Source organism: Mustela lutreola, chromosome X (genome assembly GCF_030435805.1).
Source record: "Mustela lutreola isolate mMusLut2 chromosome X, mMusLut2.pri, whole genome shotgun sequence".
Classification (NCBI taxonomy): domain Eukaryota; kingdom Metazoa; phylum Chordata; class Mammalia; order Carnivora; family Mustelidae; genus Mustela; species Mustela lutreola.
The window spans coordinates 131,494,732-131,511,038 of NC_081308.1; the positions used below are offsets into that span (position 1 = coordinate 131,494,732).

Below are 16,307 nucleotides of genomic sequence, written 5' to 3' on the forward strand. Positions count from 1 at the left end.
GTTGCCCAATGAAGCATTCTGGGGCCTTCAACTCAGCCTCCCCAGACCCTCCAAGCCATGCAGGAGGCCCACGTGGGAGGACCCCCCCCAGGCCACTGACCAAAGTGCCAGCTTCTAGCACCCCTGGACGGGGAGGCTTGGGGTCCTGCCCTCAGTGATGGTCTGGATGCGGTGTTTCTGGGCTCTTTGGAAGGTGACTCCGGGAGGAGAAGAGGCTCTTGAGTGAACAGAGAGGGCTGGAGAGCCAGAAGAGCCAAGGGGCCCCCGAGCCGCCCTCCAGGGCTGCCAGTGTCCCCCTACCCCACACCCCATTTGGATCTAGTAGATCCGGAGTGGGAGTGCAGTGCTCCTGTGTCACTGGTTCAGCCCCTTCGGGAGCAGGACAGAGGCCAAGCCAGGCACAAGGCCAGTGGGCCCAGAGCTCCCTATGGGGGGCGTCCTGGGCACTCAAGGCAGAAGCGCTGAGATGCTCCCTGCTTTCTGCCTGCTCTGATGCCACCTCTGATAGGCCTGGTCTCTCTCCTCTCCAGCCGCAACTGCACAAACCCTTTCCTCCTTTTCGGGAATATAGGGTTTGATGCCGACACTGCCACAGCGATGACAGGAGTGAAAGAGGACGGAGCCCAGAGAGCGTGCTCTCCCCAGTGCATACTGATGGGTTCGGCGCCAGTGACCACGACAGCATTCATCCCCATCGGGACACCGAATCTCGGGCCTGCCCTGGTTCCGAGCGCAGGGTCTTGTATAAGCAACCTGGGGAAGTCAGTCATTATTAGCCCATATTACAGGGGAGGTGACGAAAGTCACAAGACCTCAAGGGATGTGTCCAGGGAGTGTAACCAGAGGCAGTTACGTGGGCACCATTGTTGCCTCCACTTCACAGATGAGGAAACTGACGTTTGGGCAGGTCAAGCGACTTACCCAAGGTCACCCAGGAGGCAAATGGCAGAGCAGGGATTTGCGCTGGCTCCTAATTGACGGAAAAGCCCGTTCTCCCACTTCTGTGGGCTGAGATGGAGGGGCCAGCGGCAGTGAGGCCAGGAAGGAGAGAGGATCCCAACAGGAAGTGAGCCGCGTGCTCACTGGGGACACTGGGAGGCCACTCACCTCCCCCTTCAGTGGCCACAGCTCCTCACAGCAGGCACCCAGAGTCTGTTAAGACCCCACCCCACCCCCCACAAGGCAAAGACCATGTCAGGAGTCACCGGGTTCAGCTGAGAGCGAGCATACAGGTTTCCACATCGGCGCACTCCCGTTTCTGTGCCGACCGAGGAGTGAGATTGCCGGGTTACTGGGTGCCTTTTTCTGCCACTGGTTTTTACCTGTGGGGTTGAGTTGGCCATGGGGAGGGGGTGTTCGCGACGTGTTCAGATTCGTTCTCTCGCCGGCTTATTCAGTGCTTTCTGTCTGACCTGGTTCCAGACTGCTCTCTCTGCCCCCACCAGCTATCGGCGAAAGTTCAAGGCAGGATGCAGAAGGGGTGCTGTAAGCCTGAAAAAGGGGGTCACAGACACAGCCCCTGCAGAGGCCCCGAGGGGAGTGTTTGGTGGGGGGGCGGTGCAGCTCCAAACCAGTCTCCCTAAGGACCAGCTATCTCTGCCACCATCAGCCAGGTCGGGGGACGGGCGGCCCCCAGGGTAAGTGTGGGTTACGGTTATCGAGAAGATATCGCTGCTGGCCTGAGTCAGGGATCAGCGAGCTGGGACCAGGCAGTCAGGGCTGTGGGAAGAGGAGGCCAAGCGCTGGAGCGTGGATGCTGGAGCCCCGTGTTTCCTTGTCCTTTAAACCGAGCAGGAGAAGGGCTCGGCAAAGCGAAAGGATGGGCTCCCCTTCCTTCAGCCTTCCACATTTCAGGTGAGTGCGCCTCACTGGCAAAATCCAACTTGTCTCCCAGAGCCTGGCTGGCCCTGCGCAGTCTGGGAAATAATGCTCTTGGGCAGGAAGCTCAAAGGCACATTAAAAGGAGGTCCCAGGGATGGCTGGGGTGGCTGTCGGCGAAGCATCTGCCTTGGGCACAGGGCATGATCCCGGGGTCCTGGGATGGAGCCCCTCCTGGGGGTCCCTGCTTGGCAAGGAGCCTGCTTCTCCCTCTCCCTCTGACTGCCCGTCCGTCTGCTTGTGCTCTCTCTCTCTCTGACAAATGGATAAATAAAATAAAATAAATTTTAAAAAGGAGGCCCCAGCCATTTCCTGTGATACTGTCATCATTTAGATAGATTGAACTTGTGTTCTTTTTCATTTCCTTTTCTGTTTTGAAGCGCTGTATGAATTTTTTAGTAGTTGCTCTAGCTGTTTTCATGTGCATTCTTAATAAAGCCCAAAGTCCATCAATATCTCTGCTCTGGTGGTTCTAACTGGTGGCGGCAAAGTCTTTGACATTCCTGGCGTCGAGAGGTGGTGCCGCCTTTCCTCCTCCTGAGTGTGGGCTGTACTTGATGACTCATTTCTTTTATTTTAATATTTATTTATTTATTGGGGGGGTGGGGTCAGAGAGAGAGAGAGAGAGATCTCAAGCAGACTCCCTGATGGGCACAGAGCCTGAAGCGGGGCTCCATCTCACGACCCTGAGACCATGACCTGAACCGAAATCAAGTCGGATGCTTGACCAACTGGGCCACGCAGGTTCCCTTGAGCATTCATTTCTAATGAACAGAATGAAACAAGTGGCGGCGGGCCACTTTGGGGAGTCATAAAGTGTCCTGCTCCTTCCTCTTTGTTCTCTTTCCTGGATTGTTCTGTGTGGGACAAGTCAGTGGCTGTGCTGCGAGGGGCACTCAACGGCCCCATGGCCAGGGTCCTTTAATGTTCTTCTCCCTGGACCTGGCCACCCTCTGTTCCTCCTTGAGCTGTCACTCTGCCTCACTCGCCAGTGGCTTCCCCTCACTCACACACTCACCTCTCAGTTTCCTGACCTTCTTATCTCCAAAGACCTTGACCTCACCTCAGCCTCTCCCTCTGATGGTTATGCCTTATAGACCTCATCATTCGCAGAATCACTCTGTCATATTAAGTTCCAAATGCCAGCTTTGTTGGCGTGACTTCCGATCTGTCCCTTCCTGTTCTCCAACTTCCTCCCTTCTCCCAGCCCTGCATTCGGGTTTCTCAAGAGCTTTCCAGTCCATCGATCCCGTCCCCAACCTACCAGATCCCACAGGACCTCTTTGTCTTCCACGTGCCCCCTGTGCCTTCGACAGGCTCCAGTTTCTCCATTCATGGAGGGAAATGAGGAATGTCATTTGCATTAGTCAGGGATCTCCAGTGAGACAGAACCGACAGGATGTGTGTGTGTGTGTGTGTGTGTGTGTGTGGACCTAAGATCTAAAGAACAAGCTGGGGAAAGTTCCAGTCTGACGCCAGGAAAAGGTTGGTGTTGCAGCTGGAACAGTCATGCCCAAGAGTTCCCTCTCACTCAGCCTCTTTCTTCTCTTCGGGTCCTCAGTGGGCTGCATGAGGCCCACCCACTCTGGGGGCCAAGGATGCGGCAGACTCTGTTGTATGCAGCGTGGCCATCTGCCATGGGCTGAATGTTGCCAACTCCCCCCAGTCCTGTGTTGAAGCCCTAACCCTCATATTTGGAGACGGGGCCTTTAAGGAAGTAATTAAGGTTAAATGAGGTCATAAGCGTGGGGCCTTGATCCAATAGGGTTAGTGTCCTTGGAAGAAGAGACAGCAGAGACTTCTGTCTGTCTCCATCTCTCTCGCCACTGAACGAGGACACAGGAGGGGACAAAAACCTACAGGCCCAGAAAAGGACTTCCACTAGGAAACCGACCTGATCCGAACTCGATCTGGGACTACCTGCCTCCAGGACTGTGAAAAATGGAACGTCTGTTGTTTACGCCACACAGTCCGTGGGATTTTGCCGGCTAAGACCTGGCCTGTGTGTCAGTCACCGGGTAGAGATGTGAGCACAGCCGGGAGCCATGACTTGGTAGGCGTTTGGCTTGGCCTGTGCAGTGTAAGCATGCCTAAACCACCTCTTCTCTTGGGTTTCCTGCAACCCCCCAGGCTCTGAACAGAGCTGCCCGTTTGACGTTTGACGCATGCAGTCCTCCCCCCGACTGCAAACAGTGGCGGCAGAGAGAGGCAGGTCTCCGGGGCTGAGACAGCAGCGGTGGCGACATGGACGCAAATGTATGTACGAGGCAGCTCGACCCCTCCGTGCTGTCCCCCGTCCCAGCCGAAGAGCAGCTTCCTTCTTGGGAGATGAGGAAACGAAGAGCGCTTTGGCTGGGCGACACCGGGGACAGCTGGGGGGGCGCCATGCTGGGGACAGGAGGAGAGGCAGATGAACACTTACCTACCTGCCAAGGGGCCTCTGGCCCCCTGCCTTCTTTCGTTCAGGTGCCTGCAGCCAGCCCCGCTTTCAGCAGTTGGGGGCTGGAGCAGAGTCGCCAACAAACGGCCGTCCGCCTGCTTTTCCCAGCGCAGGAAGAGCAGGACCGAGGTGGCTGACAGGCTGCCTGAAGGAGGATCGCCGCGATCCAGCACGTATGGCCTCAAGCTGTCTGCACGGGGCGTGGACTTGGCTCAGTTCCACGAGGACAGATCGCGGTGCCCCATCTGCCCGGCACGGATGCCCGACAAGCCCTCAGCGTGCGAGCGTACAGGCCCCTCAGCAGGCCACCGTCGCCCCTGCTGGAGGATGGGGTCAGGAGTTGGCTTCAGAGGTCACTGCGGCCAGAGCCCCGAGTGTACGGCTGCTCCAGCCCCAGCCCCCAGCCCACTTGGAGATGCTTGCGGATTCTGAATTCTGTCCCCACTGCAGACCTAGCATTGACAGTGATACCAGGATTCTCCACTAACATGGCTCAGCGCATCGCCCCACCACGAAGGCCGCTTGAACCCACATTCTTTTTTTTTTTTTTTAAAGATTTTATTTATTTATTTGACAGAGAGAGAGAGAGAGACAGCGAGAGAGGGAACATAAGCAGGGGGAGAGGGAGAGGGAGAAGCAGGCTTCCCGTGGGGCGGGGAACCCGACACAGGGCTCCGTCCCAGGACCCTGGGATCATGACCTGAGCCAAAGGCAGACGCTTAACCACTGAGCCACCCGGGCGCGCCATCCAACCGACATTCTTAAATATGAGACGACAAGCAAGGATCAGTGAGCATCGGAGGGAGCGCCCCGTGCAAGAATGAAGGTGAAAACAGTTTGTGGGAAATGGGACCATGAGGGAAGGATTTTCTTAAAAAATTTTTCATTTACTTTTAAAGACTATGAGAGGCACCTGGGTGGCTCAGTGGGTTAAAGCCTCGGCGTTCGGCTCAGGTCATGATCCCAGGGTCCTGAGATCGAGCCCCGAATCGCTCGGCCTCTCTGCTCTGCGGGGAGCCCGCTTCTCCCTCTCTCTTTGCCTGCCTCTCTGCCGACTTGCAATCTCTCTCTCTCTGTCAAATAAATAAATAAGTCTTAAAAAAGTATGAGACAAAAATTTACAGCAATGAAGTTTCTAGAAATAGACAAATCTCCAAACATAGTTGGAGACTATAACATCCCTTTCTCTATAATTGATAACACAGAGAGGGGAAAAAGAAATCAGTAAGATTTGAACAACGCTATCAACAAAAGTGACCTAATTGATATTTGTACATCGAGAAAATAACAGGAAAATACACATTCTTCTCAAGTGTGGATATAACATTCACCAACACAGACTACATTCTGGGCAGTAGTTCAATAAATTGAAATTTCAGTAAATTACAAAGACTAAAAATCTGTGAAGTAGGATTTCTGACCACAATGATGTTGAATCAGAAATCAATAACAAAACAGTATCTAGGAAATTGTCAAATATTTGGAAATGAAAAAATATGCTTTTAAATAAACCATGAGTCAAGGGAGAAATCACAAGTTAAATCTCATCTATTGGAAGAAAACTTATTTAATTGAATAAAACAAAAACATAAAATATAAAAATTTGGGAATTCAAAACTAAACAAGTGATTAAAGGAACTCGTTTGACATTCATTGCTTATATTAGAAAAGGGCATCGGAGGGCGCCCGGGTGGCTCAGCGGGTTAAGCCTCTGCCTTCGGCTCAGGTCATGATCTCAGTCAGGGTCCTGCGATCTGAGCCCCGCACTGGGCTCTCTGCTCAGCGGGGAGCCTGCTTCCCCCCACCCCTTTCCTGCCTCTCTGCCTACTTGCAGTCTCTCTCTCTCTGTCAAATAAATAAATAAAATCTTTTTACAAAAAGAGAGAGGGAGGGAGAGGGACACCTCGGTGGCTCAGACAGTTAAGTTTCCGCCTTTGGCTCAGGTCATGACCTCAGTGTCCGGAACAGAGTCCTGAAAGGGGGAAAAAAAAAAATCCTCGCTCAGCAGGGAGCCTGCCATGCCCCCTGCTCCTGTGCAGGGAGCTCTCTGTCTCTCTGCCTGATAAATAAATAAATAAATAAATCTTTCAAAAAAGATGAAAGAGAGAAAACAAAGAGAAAAAGTGAAAGAGAGGATATCAGTACAAATATTACAAATATCAAAATGATAGTAAGGGAACCTTATGCCAATACATTACAATACAAGGTAGACGAGATGGATGGTTTCCGTCAAAGAGACAAGCTATCCAATTCTCCCAGGATGACATAGATAACCTGAATAATCCTATATCTATTTAGAGAGTTGAATTTGTAGCTAAAAACATCTCCACAAAGAAAACTCCAGGCCTATGTCTTCACTAAGGAATTCTACCAAATGTTATGGAAGAAAGAAGAGCACAAACTGTTCCACACAAACTGTTCCAGAAAACAGAGGGAACAGTTCCCATCTCATCTTACCAGAACGAAAGACATGGCACAAACAGGAAACTACAGACTGGTATGCCTCTGAATACACATGATGCAAACATACTAACCAAAATCCTAGCAAATCACATCCAGCAATATCTAAAAACATAAAACATCATGACCAAGTAGCAATGCCGGTTTGCTTTGACATTTGAAAATCAGCCAAGGTAATTAACCATATTAACAGAGCAACAACAAAAAAGAGAAACCACATGATCATCTCAATAGATGCAGGACAAACACTTGTGATAAAAGGTCTCAGTACAGTAGGAATAGAGGGAAACTTCCTCAGCCCGGTAAAGGGCATCTCTGAAAACCCCACAAGTTAACATCTTATTTAGTGGTGACAAACTACTGCTTTTCCCTTTTGATCAGGGACAAAGCAAGGCTATCTTTCATCCATTTTACTCATTGTTGCACTGGAGGTCCTAGCTAGTGTGATAAGGCAAGAAAAAGAAGTAAAAGGCACATAGATTAGAAAGAAATGTGTTTTTATTTGATATGGTATTATTATCCATGTAAAAAAAAAAAAACCTAAGAAATCCACAAAAACCAGCAGAACTAATGAGTAGGTTTAGCAAGGTCACAGTTAAACAGTCAATATACAGTATCAATAGCATATCTATATACTAGCAACAGACAATCAAGTCACGACATTTGAAAGCACCATTGGTTGGGGCACCGGAATGGCTCAGGCAGTTGAGCAGCTGATTCTTGATGTCAGCTGCGGTCATGGTCTCAGGGTAATGAATTTGAGATCCACGTTGAGCTCCAGGCTCAGCATAGAGCCCACTTGTCCCTCTACCTGCCCCGCACGCCACTCATGCACTCCCTCCTTCTCTCTCTTTCAAATAAATAAATAAATAAAATCTTAAAAAAAAAGAAATTAAAAAGCATGTGTTTTCACCATATTTTTAGTTCCTCATTTCCTTACAAGTTTCCTGTGTCTTGAAAAACTTACATAAATGTGTGTGCCTAAAAATCAAACCAAACCACAAATAAATAAATAAAATCTTAAAAAAAAAAAAAAAAAGGGACGCCTGGGTGGCTCAGTGGGTTAAGCAGCTGCCTTCAGCTCAGGTCATGATCCCAGCGTTCTGGGATCGAGTCCCGCATCGGGCTCCTTGCTCAGCAGGGAGCCTGCCTCTCCCTCTGCCTCTGCCTGCCTGTGCTCGCTTTCTCGCTCTCCCTCTCTCTGACAAATAAATAAATAAAATCTTAAAAAAAAAATCAAACCAAACAAACCCCCCCAAATCCCCCCCAAAAAACAAAAAAAACCCTGAAAAGTACCCTTGGCAAAAGCATCCAAGATATGAAATCCTTGCGGATAACTTAATAGCGTATGGAAACCCTGTAAGCCAAAAACCGTAAAATGCTGCTAAGAGAAATTAAGGGAACGTAAACAAATGGAGTAGAATACTGTATTCGAGGGTTGAAGGACCCCTCATTATTAAGATCTATCTCTAGACAGATTCAGATCCGTGTCTCTAGATTCAAATGTAAGGGCAATTAAAGTGCTGGCAGGAGGGGTGCGTGGGCGGCTCAGTGGGTTAAGCATCAGACTCTTGATCCTGGCTCGGGTCATGATCTCAGGGTTGTGAGACCAAGCCCCATGTCGGGCTCCATGCTCAGCGCGGAGTCTGCTCAAGATTCTCTCCTTCTCCCTCCCCCTGTCCCTCCCTTGCACTCGAGCTCTCTTTCTTTCTCCTTCTCTAAAATAAATAGAAATCTTTAAAATCCTGGCAGGATTTTTTTTTCCTTCGGTAGAAACTGACAAGCTGATTTTAAGTTTTACGTGAAAATGCAGATTACCTAGACTAACAAAAATGATTTTGAGAAAGAACAAAGTTGAAGTTATATGATCTCATTTCAGACTTACTATAAGTCTATAGTAATCGAGACAGTGTAACCCTGGTGTAAGGACAGGTGTACAGATCACGGAAGTGAGAGTCCAGAAACAGACCCGCACATGTGACCCATTTGTGGCAAAGTTGCCAAAGTAATTCAGTGAGGAAAGGACAGCTATTTGACTACACGGTGTGGGGACAACTGGATATCCACATGCAAAAGAATGAACCTAAACTTTTAACCTATAACACACACAAAATTTAACTTGAGGTTGGGGTGCCTCTCAGTTAAATGTCTGCCTTCAGCTTGGGTCATGATCCCGGGATCCTGGGATTGAGGCCCGAGTTACGCTCCCTGCTCAGTGGGGAGTGTGCTTCTCCCCTCCCTCTGCCTCTCTCCTTGCTTGTGTTCTCTCGCTCTGTCTCTCAAATAAATAAGTAAATAAAATCTTTAAAAAACTTTAAAATGATATTAGTCACAGGCCTAAATGTTAGAGCTAGAAATATAAACCTTGTAGAATAAATCATAGGAGAATATCTCTTTTTTAAAGATTTTATTTATTTGACATAGAAAGACACAGCGAGAGAGGGAACACAAGCAGGGGTAGTGGGAGAGGGGGAAGCAGGCTCCCCGCTGAGCAGGGAACTGGATGTGGGGCTCAATCCCAGGATGCCAGGATCATGACCTGAGTCGAAGGCAGATGATTAACCCACTGGGCCACCCAGGTGCCCCCCCCAAATTTTATTTTTTAATGTTTTTCATGTAATCTGTATAGCCAGTGTGAGGTTTAACTGACAACCCTAAGATCAAGAGTCATATATTCTACTGCGCTGCCAGGCACCCCAAAAGTTTGCTTTTTAAGAGATTGTTACGGGTGCCTGGTTGGCTAGGTTAGCAGAACACGTGACTCTGGATCTCAGGCTGCTGAGTTTGATCCCCACGCTGGGGGTAGAAATGACTTAAAAGAGACCACTAACACAACGAAAATGCAAGCCACATACTGGGGAAAATATTTGCGATGCACAGCTTTCGAAGAAGTATCCAAAATATATTAAAAGTGAAAAATACTCTCACAACTCAGTAATGGGGAAAACTTTTTTTTTTTTTAAGATTTTTATTTATTTATTTGACAGAGAGAGAGAGATCACAAGTAGGCAGAGAGGCAGGCAGAGACAGAGAAGGAAGCAGGCTTCCCGCTGAGCAGAGAGCCCGATCGATGTGGGGCTTGATCCCAGGACCCTAGGATCATGACCTGAGCCGAAGGCAGAGGCTTAACCCACTGAGCCACCCAGGCGCCCCTGGGGAAAACTTTTAAAAGTTGACAAAAGACCTGACAAAAATACTGTTATGAAAGTGGCAAATAGGAGCGCCTGGGTGGCTCAGTGGGTTAAGCCTCTGCCTTCAGCTCAGATCATGATTCCAGAGTCCTGGGATCGAGCCCTGCATCGGGCTCTCGGGCTCTCTGCTCGGCAGGGAGCCTGCTTCCCCCTCTCTCTCTGCCTGCCTCTCTGCCTACTTGGGATCTCTCTCTGTATCAAATAAAAAAAATTTTTTTTAATTTAAGAAAGTGACAAATAAATACGTGAGAAGGTTCTGACCATCATTTATCACAAGGAAAATGCCAGATAAGACCCCAGTAAAATCCTGCTGAAACAGTTCAGACTAAAGAGGCAACAGCCCGCACAGAGGCGGAGCAGTAGGCCCGCAGGTTCTCAGCGCCGAGGGCGTCCTCTGGAGGAACGGGGTCCTGCGCACATTTGTGACAGCTTCAAACTTACAATAGTCCCATGTTCACCACCTAGCAGTGGAGCCGATCCTCTGAGGCCCAGCCAGCAGAGCCCCACTTGGCACAAAAGAGGAGCAAAGTCCTAACACATACAACAGATGGGCCCAGGCACGAGATACTACATACTCTACGATTCTATTTATATAAAATTCTAGAAAAGACGAATTTATAGCAATAGAAAGATCGTGGTTGCCAGGCTCCAGCTGCCCTCTGCCCCCTCCCAGGTCATCAGCCCAGAAGAGGGGTGCTCCCGGCCCCTGCTGGGGACCCTGCCCCTCCCCACCTTCGGGGCTCCTAATGCAAGTGCCACTCTCCCTCCTCCCGAAACGAGCAAGCAGGCTTTGTCGAACTTGGAAAACTGCTGTTCCCTTGAATTTGGACCTCAGGTGAGCGGACACTGTGTCTTGCTCTTACCCTCGAGCCATGCATGTCCCACGTGTTTTTATTAAATGCGTTTTTGCCCCGTTGGATCCCAACGTCTGCCCCAGGGCCCTTTCGTGCCATGGGAGGCTCTCGGAGGTGCCTGGTTGCCGTCAGGCTCCCCCCAGCCTGCTCCTCTCCTGGCTCCATCGCTCCTTCTTGATGGGCTACGCTGCCTCCTCTTCCTCTCTCATCCCTGGAAGCTCCTTCAAGAGTTTATTCAGGGCCTGAGAAATGTCTCTGATCCATTAACGTGCTAACAGGATCCCACCATCTCTCCCCTGGGTGGTGGCTGCCCCCGCAACCAGCCCTCTCAGCTGGAGAGGCACATGACCCTGCAGTCCCTGGGGCAGGGCCCGGGACCTTCCACCTCTGCACACAGGCCACAGGGCCCTCAGCATGGGCCGTTTGTCGAGCAAAGTGTTCTGCCAGCTCTGGTCCCCTGCCCTGGTGGCTGGCGACTGGGAGGCCCAGTGCCCCGGCCTGAGGCCTTCTGTCCTCTTCTACTCAGACACTGGGCTGGGGGACACCCAGGCTCACACCTTGGCTACCTACGGAATCCTTTCTGCAGATGGAATGCTGGAGGCATGGTCGGGGGAGGGGGTGTCTGCTCAGTGCCTTCCCCGGGCCTGAGGCCCACTGAGGCCAACTGGCCTGCCCCGTGACCAAGCCCTTCTTGAGCCTTTCACAACCAGCCTCTCAGTGCTGCCTGGGGTGAGTTCCACCCCCCAAATTCCTCTCAGGGATCCCTCCTGTCTCCCCTCCACAGTCCCTGCCTGCCATCCTGTCTCGGGGACAACTGGCCGCCAGGCCAGTGCCCTGCTCTCAGTCCATGAGGGGGGCGGCGCTGGGGCAGGGGCCTGCCTGGGGCCTGTCGTCTCTGATCAGCCCCTGGCTGCTGGAGAGGGCACTCAGCCAGTCTGGCCTAGTGTCTCCCCCAGCCCAGTGCCCATGTGGCACTTGCCCCTGTGCCATGAGCTCCCCAGCCTTAGGAGCTCTTGGCAAAGAATCCAGACTCTCTAGGGCATGCCCTCGGGCCTTGGTGGCTTCTCAGTTCCTCTTGAAGTTCCCCAGCGTCTGTTCTGGCTAGCAGGGGCAGAACGGTCTCTCTTTAACGTCTGGTCTGGATGTGGACACATACCCGTTGCCTCTTGGAGCCAGGAGAGAACCACTGGGGAGGGGAGAGGACTTTACCCCGGGTTCAACGACAGGAAACATGGAGCACAGGGAGCAGAGAGGGCGAGGAAAGTGGCTTCAGGGCTCGGCTAGAGGGAGGGGGTCCTGCTAGGCCCTGTGGGCAGAGAAGGTAGACTCTTCCATGGGCTTTGGGTCTTTGCCCTCCTGTCACCATCGTCAGCCTTCAGGGGCTGGCTTCCCATTTTACAGAGACAAAAGCTGAGGCCCGGATTGCTGGGCAGAGTGTGCACAAGGGCGCACAGCCCTAGAGGGCAAGGCACCTGGTCTCCTGTACAGATGAGGCAAGGCCTCGGCACAGGGCGGATGCGCACGACAGAGGATGTGATGTGACTTTTTACCATTGGCTCTTAGCTCTCCCGTGAAAAATCTGTTCTAGCATCCTGCCCAGAACTCCTGCTTTCTACCATTTTTGTCGATCTGGACAGCAGTAGAAAAGTTGGTTGTAGGCTTCTGGGTTATTAACAGCAGTGCAGTTACAGGGAAGAAAGTGAGAATGTTCTTGTTTGTAGGGGGTGGTGCTGAAGGGGTCCGACATGGGGTGTCAGCATTCTGCAACCTGTGCCCATAGGGTCCAGCCCTCCACCCCCCACCCCCAGCCCCGCCAGGCTCTCTGGCCAGGAAAGGGAGGCCTTAGTCGGGGCTGTACTTGCGCCTGGTCAGTGTGAAGCCGTTTTGGCCTTTAGCCTTGCAGGTCATCAGAGAAGAGGGACAAACAGGAAAACAGAGTCAGCTGGGCCCGGAGCCTGGCCCTAGGAGACGTGCGGCCACTGCCTTGGGCTGGGCTGTGCGGAGCTCAGCTGAGGAGGGCCGGGATTTGTAGCAAGAGCAGGACAGGACTGGAAAGAGGGCTCCCGGGACAGGGCGGAAAGGCCGGACTGGAGGGGCTGGGGGTGCCGGGCGCTGAGGAGAGGAAGGAGCAAGGGCCCAGCGCCTGGAGGGGAAGCCCCAGCCTCAGAGGAACGCGAGCGGGTCGAGTCGCCTTTGTGGGCCTGTGTGTGTGTAAGAGAAAGAGACAGAGACACAGACAGAGACAGACAGAGAGCTGAAGCTGCCCCCTCCCCCTAGGACAGGTAGCTGCAGGTGGGGGAGGGGAAGAGGGTGGGGAGGAAGCTGGCTCGCTTGGGGCGCAGAAGCCCCGGCTTGAACCCGCCCCACCCCCTCCCTTCCTGTCCTTCCTCTCCGGAGGGCCTAATTGAGGGCGGGCGGGTACCTCTAGGCCCAGGAGGAGCCCACACTCCGGAGCTCTCCCCTTCCTCACCGGGGCTCAAGAGGGACAGAGAGAACCTGGTGTGAGAAAGGAGTCAAGCTGTGCCATGAAAAAGCGGGTGCCCTTCAGTCAGCCCCACACATCTCTGGCCTCAGTTTCCCCACTTATAAAATGGAGCCGCTGAGCTAACTGATCTCCCGGAGTCCTGCTGGACCTGATCTTCCGAGGGAGGTGGGCCCTGTGAGCGCAGGCGCAGGCCGGGGTCGGGGGCAGGGGTAGAACCCGCTTGATGGTCACACCCAGACCAAGCCGGGGACCCACCTAGGAGGGCTCAGGCCCTCAGGAGTGAGGGATAAGGAGTCCCTGGGACAGACCTGGGAGGGCCGGGACAGGAAGGGCAGCACAGGAGGGTTAGGGTTAACTTCCCGGTGCCTCAGGCAGGAGGCCAGGAGAGGCACGTGGGGGAGGGGAGGAGAGGAAGTCCCCTCCTGGGCAGGTCACTCCCAGAGGCCGGGCTGGGGCGGGGCAGGAGATGGAGAGCCGGTCTGAGCTCCTGTCTGAGCTCCTGGGCCACCTTCGCTCCGGCCACTGCCCAGCTGCCTGGAGCCCAGAGAGCCCAGCCAGGTAAGGGGCTTCAAGGGGTCCCAGGGACAAGCTGGCCTGTCCCGCCCAGCCCCTGCCCTCCCATGGCCGCCTCTCCCGGACTCCCTCAGGGTGTGTGGGAGGAAGGGGTGTCTGTACGGCTGCCTCAGATCCTGCGGGCTGCCCGGGTGGGTCCGGGGATGCGTTCGTCCCTCTGTCCTAGCCGGCTCGGTACGGGGAGGAGCACAGTGGGCCCGGGGGTTTGTGGCTGACTCAGTGTGGCCAGACGTCACCAACCTGGATCTGACTAGGGCTGTAGCCCCACGTCCCCACTGCTGGAATACGCGCACACACACGCACACAGGTACCCTGTCTAGACCCTTCTCGGGGCCCCTGTCTAGACACAGGACGCAGCTGACCCCTCTGATAGGAGGCTGAGCTCAATACCATGTTTCCTCCAGGCGATCGAGACACCTGCCCTGGCCCCACCATGCCCACGGCGTCCACCGCCTCTGGTAAGGTTCTTGCCCCTGGGCCCCCACCCCTCCATCCAGGCAGGCTGAGTGGGGTTGGATGAAGCAGAGAAGCCCCTCCTCCTGGGACCCCCTCCCCCCTCCTCTCCAGGCTGCGGGTGTGGGCAAGGGAGGGTATGGCCCTAGGCCCTACGCGTTCCCTATGGCATCTGCTGGGACTCGGGAAGTGGGAGGTTGGAGGGAAGCAGAAGGCCCAGGCTGATGGCCGCTCGAGCCCCTGGCTCTGCCTGGCCAGCTGGAATGTCCTTGGGCCCAGGGGCCCCCATGCAGCACACCCCCTAACTCGGCCCTCTTCCTCCACCCGTTGCCCAGCTGCGCCCTGGACCCTCTCTGCCCCTGTGCCACCTGGCAACGGCAGCGAGGGGCTGCTGGACACGCGGAACCTGCTGCTCGCCCAGGCGGAGCTTGCCCTGCTCTCCACAGTCTTTGTGGCTGTGGCCCTGAGCAACGGCTTGGTGCTGGGGGTCCTAGCACGCCGGGGCCGGCGGGGTCGCTGGGCACCCATGCATGTCTTCATTGGCCACTTGTGCCTGGCCGACCTGGCTGTGGCTCTGTTCCAAGTACTGCCCCAGCTGGTATGGGATGCCACAGACCGCTTCCGTGGGCCAGACGCCCTGTGCCGGGCCGTCAAGTACCTGCAGATGGTGGGCATGTACGCCTCGTCCTACATGATCCTGGCCATGACGCTGGACCGCCACCGTGCCATCTGCCGCCCCATGTTGGCCTACCGCCACGGAGGTGGGACTCACTGGAACCGGCCGGTGCTGGTGGCCTGGGCCTTCTCGCTCATTCTCAGCCTGCCCCAGCTTTTCATCTTTGCCCAGCGTGACGTGGGTAACGGCAGTGGGGTCCATGACTGCTGGGCCCACTTTGTGGAGCCCTGGGGTCTCCGAGCCTATGTCACCTGGATCGCTCTGATGGTGTTCGTGGCCCCGGCCCTGGGCATCGCTGCCTGCCAGGTGCTCATCTTCCGGGAGATTCATGCGAGCCTGCTGCTGGGGCCAGCAGAGAGGGCCGGGGCTTGCCGGGGAGGGCACCGGACAGGCAGTCCCAGCGAGGGGGCCCGGGTGTCAGCGGCCATGGCCAAGACCGTGCGGATGACGCTGGTGATTGTGATCGTGTACGTGCTATGCTGGGCGCCTTTCTTCCTCGTGCAGCTGTGGGCGGCGTGGGACCCGCAGGCGCCGGTGGAAGGTGGGTGCGGCCACGGCTAGGACTGTGGGGGACGGCTCAGGCCCGGCCGCAGAGGCACCCGCGCCCGCGGGCCTCGGGCTCCGGAGTACCCGTGGGCTCACGCAGATCGCTCTTCCCCCGCGAGCAGGCGGCGTGGCCGCACCTCTGCCCAGGCACCCTCAGTCCCAGCCCGGACTCTCCCACCCCCCACAGAGGCCCCCTTCGTGCTGCTGATGTTGCTGGCCAGCCTGAACAGCTGCACCAACCCCTGGATCTACGCCTTCTTCAGCAGCAGCGTCTCCTCGGAGCTGCGGAGCCTGCTCTGCGGAGCCCGAAGTCGGGCCCCACCCAGCTCAGGCCCCCAGGAGGAGTCCTGCGCCACTGCCAGCTCCTTCCTGGCCAAGGACACTTCCTCCTGAGAAGTCAGGGGGCGCCTTCCTTCTAGAAGCTCTGTGAAACCCCGCTGCCCACCTGGGGCTGGCCCTGGGAATGCCGGGTTTGGGGCGGGCTCAGGCCTCAGGCTGCAGCAGCAGGGGTTCCACCCCAGCAGGGGACCACCCCACACCCAGAAAGGAAAAGGGGCGGGACCGGAGGACCTTCTTCTCCCCCCCACTGCTCCCCTGGTCCCAGCCTCTCTAGCTCCCCTCAGCCCTCCGCTCTCACTCACTCCCCAATAAACGTTCCAGCGTTCCAGCTCTTTTCACACCGGTGACTCTCCTTGGATCAGAGTACCTTTGGCTGTGGGGCAGCGCAGAAAGACATTCTTGGGCTCCCCCG

General features: G+C 54.6%; 1 protein-coding gene across 2 annotated transcripts; it reads left to right on the top strand.

Annotated features, from left to right (window-relative positions):
• Positions 1-13,734: 13,734 nt before the first annotated feature.
• Positions 13,735-16,235, top strand: AVPR2 (arginine vasopressin receptor 2). 2 transcript variants are annotated; one of them, XM_059156680.1, is made up of 4 exons: positions 13,735-13,866; positions 14,286-14,339; positions 14,670-15,551; positions 15,744-16,235. In XM_059156680.1, exons 2-4 carry the CDS (start codon positions 14,315-14,317, stop codon positions 15,947-15,949), a joined length of 1,113 nt encoding a protein of 370 aa, XP_059012663.1. In that variant the 5' UTR covers positions 13,735-13,866; positions 14,286-14,314; the 3' UTR covers positions 15,950-16,235. The 2 variants fall into 2 exon arrangements, with proteins under 2 accessions (XP_059012663.1, XP_059012664.1); XM_059156681.1 differs by lacking the exon at positions 13,735-13,866 and adding an exon at positions 14,079-14,188.
• Positions 16,236-16,307: the final 72 nt, after the last annotated feature.